We start from the raw sequence: 22,952 nt of genomic DNA on the forward strand, positions 1-22,952 counted from the left end.
ATGTAGGTTTGTGTGTGTATGTGTGTGTGTGTGTGAGAGAGAGAGAGAGAGATACACTTTCAGTTGTGGATGTTGAGGAGCCTGATGACTTGAGGAAAGAAGTCTGGTTGTTAGGGCCCGAAAGCTTCTGTACCTCTTTCCATTGTGAAAAACTTGAACATTCAGTATATACAGTGAGGGAAAAAATTATTTGATCCCCTGCTGATTTTGTACGTTTGCCCACTGACAAAGAAATGATCAGTCTGTAATTTTAATGGAAGGTTTATCTGAACAGTGAGAGACAGAATAACAACAAAAAAATCCAGAAAAACGCATTTCAGAAAAGTTATACATTAATTTGCATTTTAATGAGTGAAATAAGTATTTGATCCCTTATCAATCAGAAAGATTTCTGGATCCCAGGTGTCTTTTATACAGGGAACAAGCTGAGATTACAGTAGGAGCACTCTCGGGGAGTGCTCTTAATCTCAGCTCATTAACTGTATGAAAGACACCTGTCCACAGAAGGAAGCAATCAATCAGATTCCAAACTCTCCATCATCCTTAATCCCATAGAAAATCTGTGGAGGGAGCTGAAGTTTCGAGTTGCCAAACGTCAGCCACAAAAGGAGAGGATCTGCAAAGAGGAGTGGGCCCAAATTCCTTGAGATTTGAGATGTGTGCAAACCTGGTGGCCAACTACAAGAAATGTCTGACGTCTGTGATTGCCAACAAGGGTTTGCCACCAAGTACTAATTCATGTTTTGCAAAGGGGTCAAATACTTATTTCACTCAATAAAATGCAAATCAATGTATAACTTTTTTGAAATGTGTTTTTCTGGATTTTTTGTTGTTATTCTGTCTCTCACTGTTCAGATAAACCTACCATTAAAATTACAGACTGATCATTTCTTTGTCAGTGGGCAAACGTACAAAATCAGCAGGGGATCAAATAATTTTTTCCCTCACTGTAGTTAATGTTTACTTTCAAAAGCAGAGAGTATCTCAAAATACCCATGTGCGTTTCCTTGGCATTGGATTTACATGTAATTAAACAATTACATAAATATCAATTTAACGTTATATAAAAACCTCATTCAGGAAAGAGCCTTGTGGGTCTTGAGGTATTACTCTAGCCTATTAATAACTTTAATATGAAATACATTATTGTTCATATTTATGCTGTTATTTAATTTCTTGTTTGACAGGCATTTGTTTTTTCTGGAAAAAATCTATTAGATAAAATCATGCATTGTTGATTTATTATAACTTATTACAACATAATCATAACCTTTCACCTCACCCTCATGGAACAATAAAGATTCTCAACAAAAAGAAAAGCCTTTTTCAGTCAAGTTTGGAATAACAAGACAGTTATCCAATTGCTTAACAATGAGCTTTATTGTCATTGTGCAATGTACACAGACAATGAAATGCAGTTTGTCTCTAACCAGAAGCGCAAATAGCAATAAATGTAAATATGACATTTTTTATGTAAAATTAAAGTATTTACTGTAGAATCAAAGTGCAGGATTATGGACAACCATAGCAACTGTGAACTGGAACAGTTAAGCTGTGCAAAATGTGCATTATATATGTGAAGAATTTGCTAGGGGTGGGTGCTACAGGCTCATATAGCAATGATACTCAAATAGTCTGTGGCATTCAAGCGATGATTGATTGGTATTAATAGGCAAGTGTGCCAAGAAAACATTCCCCACACCATTATTACACCTCCAACAGCCTGGAGTATGTTCCTGGTGGAGTGTTCCTTATAAAATGTAATGTTCCCATAAAACACAAAGAATTTCATATTATCATTGGTATATATTTAGATATATTCAGCAATAGTTAAAGTTATCTTTTTTGTGTATGTTTTGGGCCAGAGTTTTAAATTTATTAAGCAAAACAATAGGATACAAAAGTCTAGCTTTTATGCTATTTTATGTTTGTTTTGTTATTACCCCTGGCATAAAGTGATTTAGGTTGTATGCTTTTATTTTAATCTCTTCCATGAACAGCTGACAGTAACTCCCTTTCAGATCCTATTCATACACTATTGTGAAAGGTTTTGGGACACCCCTCCAAATCATTGAATTCAGGTGTTGTTTTTCAGGGGTTGCGTTTGGCCCCTTAGTTCCAGTGAAAGGAACTCTTAATGCTTCAGCATACCAAGACATTTTGGACAATTTCATGCTCCCAACTTTGTGGGAACAGCTTGGGGAATACCCCTTCCTGTTCCAACTAGACTGGATGTCTCCACTCTAATTAATCTCAAAGGTGTTCTATCGGGTTGAGGTCAGGACTCTGTGCAGGCCTCTCTGTGCAGGCCAAGTTCCTCCACACCAAACTTGCTCATCCATGTCTTTATGAACCTTGTTTTGCACTTGTACACGGTCATGTTGGAAAGAGGGAAAGGGGCCATCCCCAAACTGTTCTTAGGGTTAGGGTTGAATATCTATATACCTATAACCCTAGTCTATTTTGAGACTACTGTAAAACACTACACACCTCACTTATTTGTTACAACGTTAAAAAGATGCCTACACTCTCACAGTAATTTTCACTTACTACTTTAAGGGTTTATTGGATTGTTAAGGATTCTTAGCTTCCAAAAAATGGTTTTGTTGGAGCCTAACAGGGCAACATTTACTGGTGTAAAGGACTGAAAAACTCTTAAGGGTTTTAAAATTTCTAGGATCCACAGCCTTCGCTGATCTACAGGAGCTCACTGCACTGTAGTTCAGTAAGTATGGTTACAGGACCCTGAGTCTCAGTGTATTTTTAGGGCGGGGAACATTTTAATGAGCGAGTTTCTAGACGGGCAAGTTTACAGTCGAAACAGAACACCACTTGGCTTACTGTAGAAACTCGTCTTCGTCTGACATAGTAAGTCTTACAAAGATTTGAAATCCCGATGCTTTAAAACTTTCTTTTTTTGCTACGTTTTGCTTTGTGCTGCGCGTCACCGCGGTAGAGGAAGTTGAACCTTCGTGGGAAAAGTTTGTGCTACATTGGTGTGTACAGTGTTTCGAGGCTCTGCCCTGCTGTTTTCATGTTTATTCGAATTTAACGCAATTAATTAGTCTGTTGGTTAATTCGGTAAGATTATTTGCGGTTCTTCCTGCTTTTCAAGCCCGAAATAGCGTTTAAATGTCTTTTTTTCCCCAAAGCGGCTGTGTAAACTACTACACTGCGTTTGCTCCACCTTTAAAACAGGAAATGAAATATTTATGTTGGAGAGTTAACGGATTGTTTTAGAATTCAGTAATCGATTATAAATACGAATTAATTAATGAATGTTTTATAGATCTATCCTGTGTCTGCACCGTCACCACCATGTTTTGGGCCAAAAAAGTAGTGGGAGGTATATTGGATGTTGTGAGGTGAGTTTGAGTTTTGAGTACTTTTCTGTCTTACTTTGAAATCTGTGTTGTTTCTAGATGTTTAATGCATTTCAGTCTAACAGCACATGTATTTTGTCCCAAACATACGATTCACAGCAATATTGATCCCGGCCAGTTTGTTCCTTCTGATCCAGTAAGTTACTGTCATATCCATTTTATATCTTTTATCGTTGCCAAACTGCACTTTTGTTTTAACCCAGACGCACACACACACATATATATAATGCTAAAGACACTTAAGTTATAAAGAAAATAGTTTGTCTGTACTCGAGCTTGAAGAGCATGCATGTGATTTTAATAGTGGATTTTCTGACTTCGCCACAGCCACCTCCCCGGAGACCCGCAACAGCTCTCCAGGCGTCGAATGAGAGCGAAGAGGACAAGCAGTTCCGCAGAGTTTTCCAGCAGCTCGCTGGAGATGTAAGCCCTTCATACCTTTGTTTACAGATATAAATTCATTTAAAAGTGTTCATACATAATATAAAATGCTATATGGACTGATCAGCTTGCCTAGTCATGTCAGCTGCACGTGCGAACATGCCCTCAAGCCACACAGAGCCAACCTGGCCGCTTATTTCCATGCATGTAAAGGCAAGCCTCACGGCCTGTAAAATGAAAACATTTTCACATATTAAACTAGAAAAGTTATATTTACAATATATTTACAAAACCCGATGCTGTTCATAAGACTGATCTGCCTTTTGATCAACTTTTTCCATCTTTAATAGAACAATTGTTTTGTTTGTTTGTTTTTTGTTTTGGATGATGGACAGCATATGTATATGCATTCTTTGTGAGTTTGTTTTAAGTCTGTTCCTAGAACAAAGGGAGTGGCTTGAGAAGGAAAAAACACACGAGTCATTCTGGTTATGAAGCTTGACTGGTTTCTCCGTATATAGTACATTCCTGCCACTGTAATGAAGATTAACTTTATAGCTCAGAGAGTTTTGTTGTTAAAAATGGGTGGTTTTGTGTGTGAGATGCAGCATTCTCATGGTACGTCTCGCAACGATTCAGTAATTGTGTGTTCCTTTTGATTTATTTCTTTTTTTAATAAGTCAAAACACACTGGAAAACCTATTGCATGTTTGTTGTGAAAACTTGATTTGTGATTTATATTTTCAAGGTTTAAAATGTGATTTAACACACTATTGGGGTTTAGATAAACCAGTAGATAAATCTCTTTTTTTTTCCCCCTTTGTCTGGGCTTGATAAAAATGAGCAGATTATTCATTTCATCCTTTCACAACTAGTCAGAAACTTTGCTTTAACTCAGAATTTATCAAATCTTAGGACTTGTCAAAATCACATTCTTCCTAAAGTAAACAACTGTTGCCTGTTTAGGTTAAATTTTAATGGGGAAGAATTATCTACCTTGATACAATATATTGCCAATAGTTTTGGGACACCCCTCCAATCACTGAATTCAGGGGTTGGGTTTGGCCCCTTAGTTCCAGTGAAAGGAATGCTTAATGCTTCAGCATACCAAGACATTTTGGACAGTGTCATGCTCCCAACTTTGTGAAACAGTTTGGGGATGACCCCTTCCTGTTCCAACATGACTGCACACCAGACATGGATGAGTGAGTTTGATGTGGAGGAACTTGACTTGCCTGCCAAGTTGAGTCCCAACCTCAACCTGATAGAACACCTTTGGGATGAATTAGAGCGAAGACTCTGAGAAATTCTAAAACTGGGACATCTGCCTTTACATGAATATGAACGTAATATGGAATTGGCTCGCCCTTTCCAGCTATAACAGCTTCAGATCTTCTGGGAAGGTTTTCCACAAGGTTTAGGAGTGTGTTTATGGGAATTTTTGACCATTCCTCTAGAAGTACATTTGTGAGGTCAGGCACTGATGCTGGACGAGAAGGTCTGGCTCAGAGTCTTCACTCTAATTCATCCCAAAGGTGTTCTATCAGGTTGAGGTCAGGACTCATGTGAAGTTCCTCCACACCAAAGTCCATGTCTTTATAGACCTTGCTTTGTGCACTGGTGTGCAGTCATGTTGGAACAGGAAGGGGTCATCCCCAAACTGTTCCCACAAAGTTGGGAGCATGAAATTGCTGAAGCATTAAGAGTTCCTTTCCAAGCCCAACCCCTGAAAAACAACACCTAAATTCAATGATTTGGAGGGGTGTCCCAAAACTTTTAGCAATATAGTGCCGTTCAGGAAAAAGAAAGTTTAAATTACAAACCCTGTCTTTAACAAATTCCAGAATATTTTTTTATCTATAACAATCGAGAGATCTGTTCGTACATTTGCTAGCAGTGTATTGCGTTATTAGTATAATTGATAAACCTTGCCATTTTAAAGTATTTACTTGTTAACTTTTAAAATTATTCGTCTACTCCAGTAGAGAACCATGAAATATATGTATGTCATAAATAGGTCAGCCACCTAAATACGTGTTTTCAATCAGGCAGTTGCTCTTTGTGTGGCCTGGCATTTCACTCTTGTTTTTCTTTTTGTTTTGTTCTAGGATATGGAAGTAAGCCCTAATGAGCTGATGGGTATCCTCAACAAGATTTTGACCAAGCGTAAGTTTAGTGTAATTTTAAAACTGAATATTAGCATTTATCCAAAATAATGTTGCTGAAAAGAGCAAGGAGAAACATTTTCTAGTGTAATAAGACAGACTTTACATTTAACTGGCATAGCAAACAGCTGAGAAAACAATCTATGTTTAGAGTCAGTAAACTTGGCAAATAATTGAGGAACAAACAAAGTACTACCAGGGTAAAATGATTGCACAAACAAATTGGCATAATTGCTCATCATGAAAAGACATGTTGTTTGGGGCCTGATGGGTGTGGTGTGTATGTTGTCCATAATGACTGTCTGTAATAAGTAGAAACAGATTCAGTCTTAAATGTATAAGAGGTCGAGAGATGATGTGACCCAGTGTTTTGTGAAAGTGCTTGAAATTATGTTGTAGAATGAGAATTCTCTTTGCAACAGTGATTATAAGGATGAAGATGACGGCCATGTTCAGCAAACTGGTTAATATAATATTCTTTTGTCCATACCTTTAGATGCTGACCTAAAGACTGATGGCTTCTCAATTGAGTCTTGCAGGAGCATGGTGGCAGTAATGGATGTATCCTTTCATAATCTAATAACATTTTCAGAATGTGAGCAAAGATTTCATTGTTCTTTTTAGTTAGAGTTTGCTTGTTTTGCTACAGCAGGTATGAATTTATTTTTATTGCCTTAACCCTCCTCACACAGAGTGACAGCTCTGGAAAGTTGGGCTTTACAGAATTCAAATACATGTGGAACAATATAAAGAGGTGGCAGGTAAGAGAGCTGTGTTACGTTTTTCCCTTTTAACCTGAATTCATCATTTCCAAGCAAGTGGGACATAAGTAGTCTTGACATAGCAGCTTAATATATACCTCTGCAGCTTTTTGTCTTTTAGTAAAAAAAAAAAAATTATAATAATAAAACATTTGAGTGATCATTCTTTGTGTCAATTCCCTTCAAAAACAATATCACCTAATTTGTATGATGGCCAGGTGGTGACTAGTAATGAGTTGTAATATTACTTGTAATATTAGTCGCAACAAAACAAAATTTTACCGTAACTTACAACATTTAACTCGGTGCTATGTGTGCACTATGTTTTGTCTTATCCGTCCATTAGTTTGAGATTATTGTTAGTGTGTTGTTTCCATAATAGGTGCTTGCATGTTTGTTGGATTTATGTGGAATAATCCTTTCAATGACGAGATGAAATGATTAGATTTTCGAAACGGATTTGAATAGTATCATGGTCATAGCACAGTCAACTCTTAAAAATATACACTATATTGCCAAAAGTATTCGCTCACCCATCCAAATAATCAGAATCAGGTGTTCCAATCACTTCCATGGCCACAGGTGTATAAAATCAAGCACCTAGGCATGCAGACTGTTTTTACAAACATTTGTGAAAGAATGGGTCGCTCTCAGGAGCTCAGTGAATTCCAGCGTGGAACTGTGATAGGACGCCACCTGTGCAACAAATCCAGTCGTGAAATTTCCTCGCTCCTAAATATTCCACAGTCAACTGTCAGCTGTATTATAAGAACGTGGAAGTGTTTGGGAACGACAGCAACTCAGCCACGAAGTGGTAGGCCACGTAAACTGACGGAGCGGGGTCAGCGGATGCTGAGGCGCATAGTGCAAAGAGGTCGCCAACTTTCTGCAGAGTCAATCGCTACAGACCTCCAAACTTCATGTGGCCTTCAGATTAGTTCAAGAACAGTGCGCAGAGAGCTTCATGGAATGGGTTTCCATGGCCGAGCAGCTGCATCCAAGCCATACATCACCATGTGCAATGCAAAGCGTCGGATGCAGTGGTGTAAAGCACGCCGCCACTGGACTCTAGAGCAGTGGAGACGCGTTTTCTGGAGTGACGAATCGCGCTTCTCCATCTGGCAATCTGATGGACGAGTCTGGGTTTGGCGGTTGCCAGGAGAACGGTACTTGTCTGACTGCATTGTGCCAAGTGTAAAGTTTGGTGGAGGGGGGATTATGGTGTGGGGTTGTTTTTCAGGAGCTGGGCTTGGCCCCTTAGTTCCAGTGAAAGGAACACTGAATGCTTCAGCATACCAAGACATTTTGGACAATTCCATGCTCCCAACTTTGTGGGAACAGTTTGGAGCTGGCCCCTTCCTCTTCCAACATGACTGTGCACCAGTGCACAAAGCAAGGTCCATAAAGACATGGATGACAGAGTCTGGTGTGGATGAACTTGACTGGCCTGCACAGAGTCCTGACCTCAACCCGATAGAACACCTTTGGGATGAATTAGAGCGGAGACTGAGAGCCAGGCCTTCTCGTCCAACATCAGTGTGTGACCTCACAAATGCGCTTCTGGAAGAATGGTCAAAAATTCCCATAAACACACTCCTAAACCTTGTGGACAGCCTTCCCAGAAGAGTTGAAGCTGTTATAGCTGCAAAGGGTGGACCGACGTCATATTGAACCTTATGGATTAGAAATGGGATGTCACTTAATTTCATATGCGAGTCAAGGCAGGTGAGCGAATACTTTTGGCAATATAGTGTATATATATATTCAATAGCTTCCTTCATGTTTGTAGTATATCTTAATAGTATTTCTGGAATACAAATTACAAACAACAGTAACCAAAAGGATTAGATTTCAAGGCAGCAAAGGCATCATCAACAGCATTTGCAATGAGTTTGACTTCTTGGATTCTTAAAGGTAATTGAGCTCCAAGAGATGAGTATTGTACATTAAATGCATAAAATGAATACATTGTGGAGAAATTTGGGTAATTAAGCAAACTCTAAAAGGATTGCTATATTTTTGTTGTTCTGTTTGTGTTATGTTGTTTAATGGGTGTGATGTAGTTTTGTAAGGCCCATTGTTCTGAGCAAAATTTTGTGGTATTGAGCACATGAAGCTTAACATATTTAATGCAGTTTACTCCTGCAGTCTTCCCACGACATCAGTGAAATGTTAGTCATACCTACCCAAATGGCCCTAGGCCTAGGATGGCTTTCTGCACCAGTGTGTTACTTGAATCTCTTTTCCCTTGCTGTTCACTTGCTAGATCAACTCACCCTGCTTTGTTACCTCACATTATATAATTAAATTAATAAAAATATACTTTTTATTAATAAAATAATAATTAAATAAAAAAATTTAAAATAAAAAATATAAGAGAAATATTTATAATCTAATAAAAATATAAGAGAGAAATAAATAAATATATACACCATTATATAAACTGTAAAATAGAATAAATAAATACAAATACTGTACAAATAATAGTGTTGAACTGTAGTATTGCACAAAAAGATTGTAAATTGGTGATCATTTTAACAGGTGATAATGGTAAAATTGTACATAATAGATAAAGGTGAAATTGTAATGTGCATGAAAGGTCTGTAATTACTATAGCACCCATTATTAATTATTGCAAATGAAATTGCACATGAAAATGTCCCAACACTTAAAGGGAGGAATTGTTCAGTTTAATTGCCACAGGGATGAAAGATTTCCTAAAGCGCTCAGTGTTACACTTGGAAGTGATCAGTCTCAGTCTCTGGCTGAATGTGCTCTTCTGATTAACCAGCACACTGTGTAGTGGATGAGAAGGGTTTCAAAAAGTTTTTGAAAATCTTTCATAGTGAAATAAACCGTGTTTTACTCGAAAGCTAAAATTTTTTATTACAAAATTCTTGACTGAAAAAAATGCATTTGTTTCATTCTCTTTTTTTGCATAAACATAAAAATGAATTAGCTTAATAACCATTATGGTTAGGAAAAAAGAAATTTCTTTTCTTGTCCAGTTGCTCAGCTGTTGATGTTGTAGCTCTCTTTATTGATTTTTACCCGCAGTGTTTTAAAGCAAGCTCATTATCTAGTCGCTGACTGAGAATAATCATACATGCATTTTGACATGGGGTTTTCATAGTCCTACAGCAGCTTTTACATTTGTTGTCTAAAGAAAATAGCTTAGTTCTCAATAATTTTAGACAAATATGTGGCCTATTTGTTGTCAAGTGTGTTTTTGGACAATTAAGTGTGTTTGGACAATGAAGTGTTGATTTGAATCAAAACAAATAATGAATTATTAATTGAAATGATGAAATTTTAATGAAAGATTTCAATTAGTCTTCAGGCCACCCACTGCACTGAAATGACACTTTGTAAAATTATAAATGACATGGAAGTTAATGCTTGGATATCTTCAGTTTTGAGTCTGATTGCAGGCTCTGACACAATCCACAACAAGATTTTGCTTTACTGGCATTACCACAAGACTTGAAGTTTTACTGATGCTTACTCTACTGCACTTTATTAACCTTATTATACTAATTATGTTATGCCTTCTTCATTTATTAAATCATTTTTCAATTTTTGATGTTTCATTTTATGTAATGATTATTTTCACTGTGAGTTTAAATCTGCAGTGTGGAATGTATTCCACCTATATACAATAATTCATATACCATTTAACATAATCCATATAGAATGTACCATACACATTTTATTATAGAAGTATAGAATGGCACTGAAATTTAACTTGGCTTTGTCTGGTACAGGCCATCTATAAGTCATATGATACAGATCGCTCTGGAACGATTGGGCCCAGTGAGTTGCCTGCAGCTTTCAAAGCAGCAGGTTAGTGTGACCGTCAACAATAGTGAATTATCTGAAAATAAATTGTCTTTATACCTGCATTATAGATTTATCCCAGCTTGCACCTAAACATGTGTTCTCTCATTTGCACTACTTCTCTTCTCCCAGGTTTTCCTCTATCTGATCATATCTTCCAGATGCTCATTCGCAGATACAGTGATGAAAGCGGCAACATGGACTTTGACAATTATATTGGGTGCCTGGTGCGATTGGATGCAATGTGCCGTAAGTCAGTCTTCTTCCTTTGAATGACATTTAATCTGATTTTTATGGACATGACTTAATAAGAGACATTTATGTTCATATGCAGGTGCTTTTAAGACGCTTGACAAGAACAATTCAGGAACTGTCAGGGTCAACTTGAAGGAGGTATGAGTGCTATATATTATATCATGGCTATATATTTTTTATATATTTATATTTTATATGTTTATCTTACTTTATCTTCTCCCCTGCTTTATTTTCCCAGTGGCTGCAGCTGACTATGTACTCTTAAAGAAAAATGAATCATCATTGTCTCACTTCAACAGTGAACCCATGACTACAAGTTTTTTGGATTTTATTAATCATTATAGGTATACAGTCTCATTTTTTGTATCTTATAACTTGTATTAAACCCATAAAACTATATACTTTAAAAAATGTGTAATCTTTGTACATCTCTTAACAAATCCAAAATAATTTCAACAATTTCAGATGCAATTATCTTGAAAATATCAAATGGCCAATTATCTCATAATATCTAAAGGTCAAAGCTAAAAGATCCAAATTGTTATGTCTAAGATAAAGACCTGGCCTAAAGAATCAGGAGGCTGATGCTTAAATGTCCACTTCAATCAGTTATGTTCTTGTTCTTGTTTTTATGTTTCAAAAAATAAATAAGGTAACAAAGGTTGAGCACAAACTCTTGTGTGTAATTACAAGGAAATGCCACACAGTTTTAATGAGGATCATGTAACGTCAACCCTGTCATATGCCTGCAGAGACCATTTGGTCATTTGATGGCCATGTTTTTCTACTAATTATGTTACTGATACCAAACCAAAGACTAGCATATGGATGTCCACCAAAGTTATATTTTAACTTCTTGTGTGGTGCCTTCCCAGTCATGTCTGTTGGTATATCAGAGCACTATATGGTCAAGAATAGTGACCATCATGTCCATATGTGCTTTTGAAACATCCTGTCCTACAGTATACATACACCAATCAGGCATAACATTATGAACACTGATAGGTGAAGTGAATAATACTGATTATCTCCTCATCATGGCACCTGTTAGAGGGTGGGATATGTTAGGCAGCAAGTGAACATTTTGTCCTCAAAGTTGATGTGTTAAATGGGCAAGCGTAAGGATTTGAGGGCCAAACTGTGATGGCTAGACGACTGGATCAAAGCATCTCCAAAACTGCAGCTTTTGTGTGGTGTTCCTGGTCTGCAGTACCTATCAAAAGTGGTCCATTAGAGGTGAACCGGCAGCAGGGTCATGGGCGGCCAAGGCTCATTGATGCCTGTGGGGAGCGAAGGCTGGCCCGTGTGATCCAATCCAACAGATGAGCTACTGTTGCTCAAAGTGCTGAAGAAGTTAATGCTGGTTCTGATAGAAAGGTGTCAGGACACACAATGCATGACGGGTCAGGGGTGTATTGGCAGCAGAATATTTGAATATTAGGCAGGTGGTCCTAATGTTATGCCTGGTCTGCGTATACTATACTATAATGTGCTTTAGACTTTGTGGGAACAGTTTGAGGAAGAACCACGAATCGGTTAAAATCCAATTTCCTTTTTTGTTTGTGTGTTTGTTGGTTGATTGCTTGGTTTTAGCCAAGAAATAATGTGGGAAATAAATATTACTGTCTCTATAGTTACGGGATTCTTAGACGTGCCCAAAACACAGTGCTATAGCGCCACCATCAGCCCATCATGCTTTCCTGAATAATGGAAAGCAGCACTACTTATTGACTATATCTCTAGACCTTTGGTTTGGCTGGTAGGATGCATATCATAGAAGAAATCGATGGAAGAAAGAGATCTAGAGCTTAGTGCTTGAACCGCGAATTATATATATATATATATGTGTGTGTGTGTGTGTGTGTATATATATATATATATATATATATATATATATATATATTAGGAAATTATCTAATTGAAAAAACATAAAGCAATATGAACACTCCCAAAATAGAGATTAGTGCAATGTTTGCTAGTAGACAACTACACACTTTATTAGGTTTCAGAAATGTAGGCTGTGTGAAAATCCTAATCATGAAACAAATCATTTCCAAACTTATTTTGCTTTTTGAATATTATATATAAATACACACTATAAACTCTAAAACCTACCATTTGCCTCCTATGAGGGCTACATCTGAGCATTTATACAATAGGGTGAATATATTATGTATGCACGTACAGTTCAGCTCCAGACTCGTGTTCAAGACACAGCACGCTCACGGCTATTTCCCTTCCTGCAGAAGAAGAAGCAGTCAAACCCACACGAGCCTGAAACTGACACTTCATTAGCCAATGATTGTGGTAGCGGATGAAAACAACAGCCAATAGTAGAATGGCCCGACAAGAGGGCGGGGCTCAGATTTACCTGAGATGCAGAAAACCGGCTGCTGATGAGCCGCAGATATTAAAATCAGATCACTGAGCAAACACAGGTGTTGTAGGCGCTTGGCAGAACAGCTGTTTTGTACTGTGAGTAAACTGTGGAAGTGAAAGAGGACAATCTTTGCGTTTCCCACAGAGGTAAGACTTTGATTTTTTTTTCCATAAAACTTGTAGATTCAGAATAGTTTTAATTCTAGTGTATAGCTAGACGTATGAGCGACAAATAGGATATTGAGCCGCAGATGGTCGTGTGAGTTCGTTCTCTTTGACTTTTTTTCCTCTTAACTCTTTAAAAACATCGTGATCATTCCCAGTTGTCATGGCTGATCCTCCATCATGGACTAATGAAGACTGTGTCTACTTCATTGTGAACTTTTCCTAAATGTCTGTTCACGTCATCATCGTTAGTTACTGAAAGCATTTGGTCAAACGTCTAACGGACATTAAATCCCTCCGTTAACCGCATTAAGGTCGTGTGCAAGCCAGTCTTAAAAATAATATAGCGAGATATTATGCCCTGGAGTATGCTGAACACTCGCAGGAATATCGCCTTGCCCTTTTCAGCTGGGTATTTGTGGGACTTGATGCATGAGATGATGCTTCCTGGGTGAAGGGTGTGTACTATAACACGAGTCTTAATGAGCCACAGTGCTATTGCTAATGGATACAAATTAGAAGAAAACATTGTTAGACTATGTGCATGAGGGCGAAGATTGATCTAACCACACTTTTTCAGATTGGTTTCTGTTTTGTGTCCGAACCCTGAATCTGTGTGTAGGAGATGCAACCTAAAATTGAGAGCTAATACACTTGATCAGGCATAACATTATGAGCACCTGCCTAATAAAAATTGTTGGTCCTGTTTTGCTGCCAAAACAGCCCTGACCCGTCATGCACTGTGTATTCTGACACCTTTCTATCAGAACCAGCATTAACTTCGTCAGCAATTTGAGCAACAGTTGTTTGTCTGTAGGCCAGCCTTCGCTCTCCACGTGCACCAATGACCCTTGGCCACTGATGACCCTGTCGCCGGTTCACCACTGTGCCTTCCTTGGACCACTTTTGATAGATACTGACCACTGCAGACCGGGAACACCCCGCAAGAGCTGCAGTTTTGGAGATGCTCTGATCCAGTCGTCTAGCCATCACAATTTGGTCCTTTGTCAAACTCGCTCAAATCCTTACGCTTGCCCATTTTTCCTGCTTCTAACACATCAACTTTGAGGACCAAATGTTCACTTGCTGCCTAATATATCCCACCCACTAACAGGTGCCATGATGATGAGATAATCAGTGTTATTCACTTCACCTGTCAGTGCTCATAATGTTATGCCTGATCAGTGTATATTACCCACTGAACATTTTTACATTTTGTAGTATTACAAGTTGGAAATAGAATTATTGAATAGATATGAATAGATATGAATATGATATTATATGATGTGATAATTGGGATTATCTGTCTTGAATTGGTTAAATAACCCAAACCCTTTATTTATGTATGTATGTTTTTTTGTTTTGTTTTTTACAAAAATTTTTGTAAATGAAAAGCATGAAATTTGTGCTTTATTAATATGCAGCACCCCATTGCTTTAAAACTTCTAAATTAGTTCTGGTGCATCCAGCTGGGATGAGCTGAAATCACATAATTAGTTGAATGTCAACCTGTGTGCAATTAAAGTGTCACTTGATCTTAAAAAACATACATCTATTCATAGAAGGCTCCAGATTTTGTTCAAGAACGTACCTTAACAAACAGCATCATGGGTAATGAGCTATCAAAACTGAAGCAATGTCCAGGTCTTCTGGAAACCCAAACATTTCCTAGAGCACTATTAAAACTTTAATAAAAAATGAAATGAATATGGCACATATTCAGATTATTGACTAAGTGAGCAGACATTAGTCAGAAACGCAACCAAGACATCAAGTGTTAACTCTAAGCATTATGCTATGACCATTATGCTTTACTGTAAAAATTGTTTTCTATATGAGGCAAAATCAGGATAGAATTTGCTGTTGTCTGCCTTTTATCTAATCCTTATGTTTGTGAACTGACATAAGGGGTCTCACTACCTACACAATTAAGTAGTTTGGCAATATACAACTGATATAAGTTATAAGGTAAGGCGTGAGTGATACAGACATAAGCAGGGGATTAGCAGTTTATGAAACGCTCAACCAGCCTATCAATCATCCCATGGTTAAATTCACAGAGATTGTGTGCATGTATGTAGACTAAATATCAGGCACATTAGTGTTTCTGGGGTTTCTCCTCCTCTGCCTATCAGTGACAATGTAAATACATATACAATTCATTTATTTGAACATTATTTATTCCACATCATTTATTCAAGTAACAGCTTTATTCAGGTCAGGGCTTCAGTGGATCCAGACCTTATCCCAGGAACTGGGTACAAGGCAAGAATACACACTGAGTGGTATGCCAGTCCACTGCATGGCACCATTCACAAACTCATTCACACCCAGGGGCAATTTATGCTGTGTTCAACACGAGATTGCAACTTGGGGTAGCATTATGTACAGCATATACTTACAAACATATAAGTATTTGATTTAGATCAATTAATATACACACATATTCAAATATACATCACTCACCACAGTTAGTTGGCTAGCCTGTTGCTAAAAAAGGATGAACGAAACCAATCCACCTACTGATGTGCTTGGCTGTAGGTGGAAATCCATGCAGAAAGAGGAGGAAGGAAAACCTAGCACAGACAATAACCTGAGATTAGGATTGAACCTAGGACATTAGAACTGTGAGTCAGCTACTCTACCACTGTTCCTCATACACAAAAATTCTCAACACTTATGACGTATGAATCAAAATTTCTACAGATTTTTAACAAACCTCTCAGAGCCCTGCAGAACATATGACCATAATATGGAACAGACACATTCATAGGCAGTTTTAAAATGTGTGTATTATTTGTATTAACACAGTATGTTACTGAGGAAAGTCATTTACTATAATATGCATGCTTTATATAATATATACCATATTTGAAATAAGTATTAAATGAAATTTATTAAGAATTCCCTTCAATCAAACTTGAAGACCAGGTTAAAGCATGCTTTTGTGGTCTTTGGGGTTTTTTAATCAAAGGCAGGGATTTGCCCTGAACATTTGGTTACAGTACAGCAAGACCTTGGAATTGTAGACTTCTGTTAGATCAGTTCCATTATTTTAAGATAGTGAGCCCTAAAATTTTGGACCTCAATGAGATCAAAGCAGACCCTCCTTCTCAATTTTATATTTTCAATCATTTTAAGCAGTATTTTGTAGCAAACATTGTTACAGACAGTACAGTCAGTGGTATGTATATATTTATAAAGCATACTTATAAAGTATTTATAACTAACTCATTTATGGCTTAGTTGGATCCACACTTCATTTGAATGAAACAATGAATATGAGGCAAAACTGCAGCTTAAAGTATTTAAGTAGATCACTGGTGGGTGAAACCTATAGAAACAACCCTTTTAATTACAAAGTCAGCCGCCTTGCATGTTGCCTTGGTAAAAGCATAGTCTGTAATTATGAAGTAATTATACCTACATTCAGAAACAGCATCTCCAGCTCTTTTGTTTGTGCTTGCTTATGTAATGCTTCCTGGTCTGTATATTCTAAACTGACTGCTTTTATTTTAAACCAAATGTCCTGGAGGTACACATCTTCATGTGATGGTCTTCTGCCCAATGAGCTCATCAGGTATTATCATGGCAATTTGGTCATAGCTTTCCTTATAACATAAAGGAAATCATTTTCATTGCATTCTGCTTTCGTCAAATAGTTAATTGATTTCCGTGTTTACATCTTAAGTAAAAACGACAACCTAGCAATTTGTTGCTCTAAATAACCTTACTCAAACGTGTATCCTTATGCAACAAATGGAGCAGAGCCTTTATTTAGCAAATTCTCTCTTGACTTCCATTTGTTTCCTTTGTTTGGCTATTTAAATGCACTCTTTCAACAACAATTTGTTTTAAGTTTATTAAAGGTTGTCACCATCCTTGATGCTTTCGTGTTTCTTCGACTTCATTGTTTACCCAGCAATTAATAAATGACAACTGCAGTGGGAGGCAGAGTCTGGCTGTTTGCAATAGAGTCCCTGCAGTAGGTTTAGACCTGCTGGTGACTTATTTACTTAAGCATTGAGGTTATCAAGTGTTCTGTGCTCTCATCCTTTATAACAGGCCGATTACACCTTCCAGTCTGAGCCACTTTGAAGGCCCCTCTAAGAATAACTGTGCTTCCCTTGTGTTTACTTTCACTGTAGCACGACGCCTAAGATGGCTGCCGAGTGCCCCCTGAGATCTGAGGTGACGGAGCTTCACAGGAGGGTCAATCAGGTGACAGATGAGGTAATGCCAGCAGGAATAGGGAAACTTTTACTGTAATAGTGTTGACAAATTGATTAAAGAAGGGAATTGTTTAGAGTGTATTCACGTCATGGGAAAGATGAAGCATGTCTTTGACATCACCAGTGAGATAAACTTACCATAGTGAAATATTTATGTGTCAGTATATGTTTGATTAATTAGTGTATGTTAGACTAGTCTAGCGGAAATGACATCCCCTCTAATGCTCCATTAAGTAAAGGTTATTGACCGTCTGATCTATTCACAGTCTGATCTATCACTGCTCAGCAGGGAAAATGACAGACCCTGTCATGAACTGCACCAACCAGTGTGCCTGGTTTCAGTGAAATTAATAACACCATTGCGACTCACTATTGATTTTACATTGTTAGTTTTCCCTATGAAGTTTACTCGATTTCTCTCTTCTCTCCTGTGTCTGTTAGTCCCTGGAAGTCACCAGAAACATGAAGCTTCTGCTAGAGGAGGTGAGGGACTAATTTATAATCTTTCACAATGTATCTATCTACTGTAGTCTCCATGATAGTCCATTTCTAACTGAGAACGTGTGTTTTTGTCCACATCATCACAAAGCTTTTTCTGAGCAAAAACAAAGCATACTTTCACATTCTATATTAAAGTGAAGAGAAAGTGAAGGTTATGTAAAATAGCATTCCCCTTCAGTGTGTAATCAAGGTTTATTATCATGCCTCTGAAATGCCATTTTATGTATTGAGACACGTTGTTATAATAGAATTGAATGGGCAATGGCTCATGGGCTTTGTTTCCTGTAAAATAGCTCATTTGTACAGGCTGTTTGGACCAAACACCATGCACCTGTGATGTCTATATAAAGGCACACACATTATTATAACCAGGAACAAAACAACATTATATTAAATCATACTGCATGCTTAATATCCCTGTCAGGTTTTACTAACGATTAATAGCATTCTATTAATGTCAGAAAATACATTGTATATTTTAATGTTGCATCGTGTTGATTTCTATTTTCAACAGAGTAAAGATGCAGGGATCAGGACACTGGTCATGCTAGACGAACAAGGAGGTAATGAAATAACGATTCATTCTGTTCAACATGTCTTCACAAACATACTTTCCTAAGTTTATCAGTTGTGAGGATTTAGATAATCATTCAAAAATTCAGCGTGTCGTAGAAGTAACAGGGCATTGTAAAGTGATTTCAATTAGAACTTGACTTAATTTCAGATCATTATTTTGATTGTAGACTTTGTAAATGGCTATACAGTCACCTCCAAGACTATTGACTATTTGAAGTTAATATATTGTTAGAAAATAAAAAGCTTTGATAAAAAAGTATATTTTTATATCAAACCACATATCACAATCTCTACATACTGTAACTGTGTGAAATGTATAGTGTGTATTGAATAGTGATTGACATCCCTCCCATTTAAATGATATGTCTCTTTCATAATTACAAGCAAATCTCTGTATTCCAGAGCAACTGGAGCGGATCGAAGAGGGACTGGACCAGATAAATCAGGATATGAGAGAAGCTGAGAAAAATCTCACAGACCTTGGCAAATGTTGTGGCCTGTGCTCATGTGATAAGTATGTGCAGACGGGAAAGCGATTGTACTTAGTTGCATATCTGTGCAACTCATATTTAGTCAGGAATATTTTATCCCCCTTGTCTCTGTTAGGAAGATTCTCCCCCACCAGGAACTTATTGATGAGTCATGTCCAATAGGTTCAGCCTATTTTAGTCATTACTGATGTTTAATTAATGAATCATTTTGTTGATTTCTTGTAACAGTAAGTGCAAATATAAAACAGTAAGAGAGAATATATATATATATATATATATATATATATATATATATATATATATATATATATATATATAAAATCTTCCTTTTCATTATCACCAGTGTATTTTATATGCAGACACACAATAACTCACAAGATTTACATGGTTGAGGGTGCACCTGATACCATACATCTTTGTACACATATATGATAGGAAACAACATATGATACCTTTTGTAGAAAGATAAAAAACTGAATCACCACCGATATACACTGACCAGGCATAACATTATGACCACCTGCCTAATATTCTGTTGGTCCCCCTTTTGCTGCCAAAACAGCCCTGACCTGTCATGCACTGTGTGTCCTGACACCTTTCTATCAGAACCAGCATTAACTTTTTCAGCAATTTGAGCAACAGTAGCTCGCCTGTTGGATCAGATCACATGGACCAGCCTTCACTCCCCATGTGCATCATTGAGCCTTGGCCGTGAGTGACCCTATTACCGGTTCACCACTGTTGGACCACTGCAGACCGGGAACACCCCACAAGAGCTGCAGTTTTGGAGATGCTCTGATCCAGTCGTTTAGCCCTTCGTCAAACTCGCTCAAATTCTTACACTTGCTTATTTATCCTGCTTCTAACACATTAACTTTGAGAACAAAATGTTTACTTGCTGCCTAATATATCCCACTCACTACCAGGTGCCATGATGAGGAGATAATCAGTGTTATTCACTTCACCTGTCAGTGGTCAACAATATTTTATTAATGTTTCAGTATTCGTAATAATAAGGTCCTACTAGAAATTTTTACTGGCTGTTTTATTATCTTCTTTTGTGGAACTTTCCAGGCTGAAGAACCTTGAAGCGAGTGAAGCCTATAAGAAGGTCTGGGGTAATAATCAGGATGGTGTGGTATCTAGTCAGCCTTCATCACGCATTGTGGATGAGCGAGAGAAAATGACCATGAGTGGTGGATACATCAGAAGGTGCTAAAATATTACTTTTCTTAAAATGACACACAGCATACATCTCTTGCTATAATTAATTGTAGATCAGCCATCAGTGATTTGATTTTGTCACCAGAGTGACAAATGATGCACGGGAGGATGAGATGGAGGAGAACCTGGCCCATGTGGGCAGCATCCTCGGCAACTTGAGAAGCATGGCACTTGACATGGGCAACGAAATTGATACGCAGAATGTGCAGATTGAGCGCATACAGTCTAAGGTCTGTATCTAATTTTATTTTACTATGCATACAGTCCCTCCTAAAAGTATTGCAATGGCAGGGCCGATTCTTATGTTTATACCATTCACTGAAGACATTTGTATTTGCAATCAAAAGATAAATATGAGATAACAATTTCAGCTTTCCTTTCCTGATATTTTGTTTTAAACAATTTAGCATCTTTAGTGGCAGACCACCCAATTTTTAGGTGATCAGATAGCCTTGTTGTTCCAATACTTTCAGCACAGGGACCGGCACTCAGTTAAATAGATGACTGTCTCTGTTTTTGTCTTTTTGTAGGCTATTGCCAATGTTTCTCGCATCAGTGAGGCCAATCAGAGGGCTACCAAACTAATAGCGAGGTAAACCCAGATGAGCGATTATCATTTGTTACGATTCTTTGTTGTGTATTCATATTCATCTGTCACAGTTTTCCAAGTGGATGAAACTACTAATGTCATTTTATATTAATTTAGTTTTTATCATATTAACTGTCTAAAAACCCAGTGGCTATTTCACATATCATAGCTATATTTCATTAACAGCAACATGCCAACAGCTATCAGTGTCTTTACTAAAAGGTACCAGTTCAGTTTTGTCAGTGCTTTTCTGTGACTCTTTAATAATGAAAACGATTAAAAGGAAAAAATGTTGCATTGTAGTGTGCTTTTCCAAAATGCTTTGTGAGGAATTTCCTATTTCAAGGAAAGATGAGAAAAGATAAATTGAAATGCTGACTACTGTGTGTTTTTTATGTTGTGTTTTTACAGCATTTTTTTATATAATAAATATCCTAAATAATTGTGAATGACAGCAAATATATTGGTAAAGAATTATGTGCAAAGACTAAATTTCTACATGAACTCCATGAAAATGTGAACAGTTAAAATAGCCAGACTAATTACTCATCTTTAAACATAGGAAAGTACAGACTCTAAATAAGACCTGGTTTGTTAAAAACATTGTAAAGCTAAGTAATAGAGAGAGTGCTTGTTTTATGATGATGATCTCATTCATTGTGATGCAACGCTTCATGTGAAACTCTATCTATATTTGTCATGAATAGCTGTTTAAACATTCTACTTTGGACTTTCCTGTTTTGCTCACTGATGATTAATCACTGATCCATGACACCGCTTTCTATTTTGTAAAAATAAAAAGCTTTATTGATGTGATTAAAACAAATTATTGAACTGATGACCATTTCTTGGGGAAAGGGGTTTGGAGGGGGAAAGCCTTTGTTGGAAAAGGTTGTATTTCAACGTAATAAATTAATTTCAGGTGAACGTTTCCTTTTCCACTCACAATACACACACCATTTACACTAGTGGTACAGTTTGTGTTCATTAGCTCCATCTGCTGGAGAGCAAGCTGAATTGCGGAGATGCTCCATGACCTGAGATGAGACACGATTCAAAATGGATGCTCCGAGTTTGACAGCTTCAGCTTAATAAACCAATTTATTTCATAGTCTCACGTTTAGTTTGCACCACATGAAACTCAATTGTCCTCAAAAAAACAGGAGATGATTGAGAGGGCCTTTACACAGACACTATATTGCCAAAAGTTTTTGGACACCTCTCCAAATCATTGAATTCAGGGGTTGTCCTTGGCCCCTTTGATCCAGTGAAATGAACACTTAATGCTTCAGCATACCAAGACATTTTGGACAATTTCATGCACCTAACTTTGTAGGAACAGTTTGGGGATGACCCCTTCCTGTTCCAACATGAGTGCACACCAGTGCACAAAGCAAGGACCATAAAGACATGGATGAGCGAGTTTGGTGTGGAGGAACTTCACAGAGTCAACCCGATAGAACACCTTCGGGATGAATTAGAGCAGAACCTGTGACCTGGCCATCCTTTGCAGCTATAACAGCTTCAACTCTTCTGGGAAGGCTTTCCACAAGGTTTACGAGTGTATTTATAGGAATTTTTGACCATTTCTCTGATGCTGGACGAGAGGGCCTTCCTCGCAGTCTCTGCTCTAATTCATCCCAACGGTGTAGTTCCTCCACACCAAACCCACTCATCCATGTGCTTATGGAGCTTGCTTTGTGCACTGGTGTGCGGTCATGTTGTAACAGGAAGGGGCCATCCCCAAACTGTTTCCACAAAGTTGGAAGCATGAAATTGTCCAAAAATGTCTTGGTATGCTGAAGCATTAAGAGTTCCTTTCACTGGAACTAAGGGACCGAGCCCAAACCCCTGAATTCAATGATTTGGAGGGGTGTCCCAAAACCTTTCGCAATATAGTGTATATGTAGGCCAAACATCAAAGTCAATGAGTGTATATAATGCTTAATATACTACATGACTAGCTATAATGTAAAAACTCACATATGTACTATCTATATGATTACATATCTT

The 22,952-nt window shown here is 37.5% G+C and overlaps 2 protein-coding genes across 4 annotated transcripts; both read left to right on the plus strand.

Moving 5' to 3' along the window:
- Positions 1 to 2,712: 2,712 nt before the first annotated feature.
- On the plus strand, positions 2,713 to 11,446 carry capns1b (calpain, small subunit 1 b). 3 transcript variants are annotated; one of them, XM_058414145.1, is made up of 11 exons: positions 2,713 to 2,868; positions 3,290 to 3,365; positions 3,483 to 3,519; positions 3,711 to 3,806; positions 5,873 to 5,930; positions 6,426 to 6,490; positions 6,622 to 6,690; positions 10,455 to 10,533; positions 10,660 to 10,776; positions 10,862 to 10,920; positions 11,021 to 11,446. In XM_058414145.1, the coding sequence occupies exons 2-11, from the start codon at positions 3,319 to 3,321 to the stop codon at positions 11,045 to 11,047; spliced, it is 654 nt and encodes a 217-aa protein (XP_058270128.1). In that variant the 5' UTR covers positions 2,713 to 2,868; positions 3,290 to 3,318; the 3' UTR covers positions 11,048 to 11,446. The 3 variants fall into 3 exon arrangements, with proteins under 3 accessions (XP_058270128.1, XP_058270129.1, XP_058270130.1); XM_058414146.1 differs by having other exon boundaries at positions 2,855 to 2,996; XM_058414147.1 differs by lacking the exon at positions 2,713 to 2,868 and adding an exon at positions 2,942 to 3,081.
- Positions 11,447 to 12,789: 1,343 nt separating this feature from the next.
- Positions 12,790 to 21,712, plus strand: zgc:101731 (SNARE_SNAP25N and SNARE_SNAP23C domain-containing protein). The gene is made up of 8 exons (XM_058413091.1): positions 12,790 to 13,308; positions 17,475 to 17,559; positions 18,000 to 18,041; positions 18,574 to 18,622; positions 19,038 to 19,149; positions 20,201 to 20,338; positions 20,436 to 20,580; positions 20,881 to 21,712. The coding sequence occupies exons 2-8, from the start codon at positions 17,488 to 17,490 to the stop codon at positions 20,944 to 20,946; spliced, it is 624 nt and encodes a 207-aa protein (XP_058269074.1). The 5' UTR covers positions 12,790 to 13,308; positions 17,475 to 17,487; the 3' UTR covers positions 20,947 to 21,712.
- Positions 21,713 to 22,952: the final 1,240 nt, after the last annotated feature.

The sequence above is a fragment of the Hemibagrus wyckioides genome, linkage group LG17 (assembly GCF_019097595.1).
Source record: "Hemibagrus wyckioides isolate EC202008001 linkage group LG17, SWU_Hwy_1.0, whole genome shotgun sequence".
In the NCBI taxonomy this organism is placed as follows: domain Eukaryota; kingdom Metazoa; phylum Chordata; class Actinopteri; order Siluriformes; family Bagridae; genus Hemibagrus; species Hemibagrus wyckioides.

Excerpts from the sequence above, each read along its gene's own strand:
- capns1b (XM_058414145.1), top strand. The coding sequence starts at position 3,319 with ATGTTTTGGGCCAAAAAAGTAGTGGGAGGTATATTGGATGTTGTGAG. Across the intron at positions 6,491-6,621 it reads GCATGGTGGCAGTAATGGAT|AGTGACAGCTCTGGAAAGTT; the intron begins GTATCCTTTCAT and ends CTCCTCACACAG. Across the intron at positions 10,534-10,659 it reads TGCAGCTTTCAAAGCAGCAG|GTTTTCCTCTATCTGATCAT; the intron begins GTTAGTGTGACC and ends CTCTTCTCCCAG.
- zgc:101731 (XM_058413091.1), top strand. The coding sequence starts at position 17,488 with ATGGCTGCCGAGTGCCCCCTGAGATCTGAGGTGACGGAGCTTCACAGG. Across the intron at positions 17,560-17,999 it reads TCAATCAGGTGACAGATGAG|TCCCTGGAAGTCACCAGAAA; the intron begins GTAATGCCAGCA and ends TGTGTCTGTTAG. Across the intron at positions 19,150-20,200 it reads GGCCTGTGCTCATGTGATAA|GCTGAAGAACCTTGAAGCGA; the intron begins GTATGTGCAGAC and ends GGAACTTTCCAG.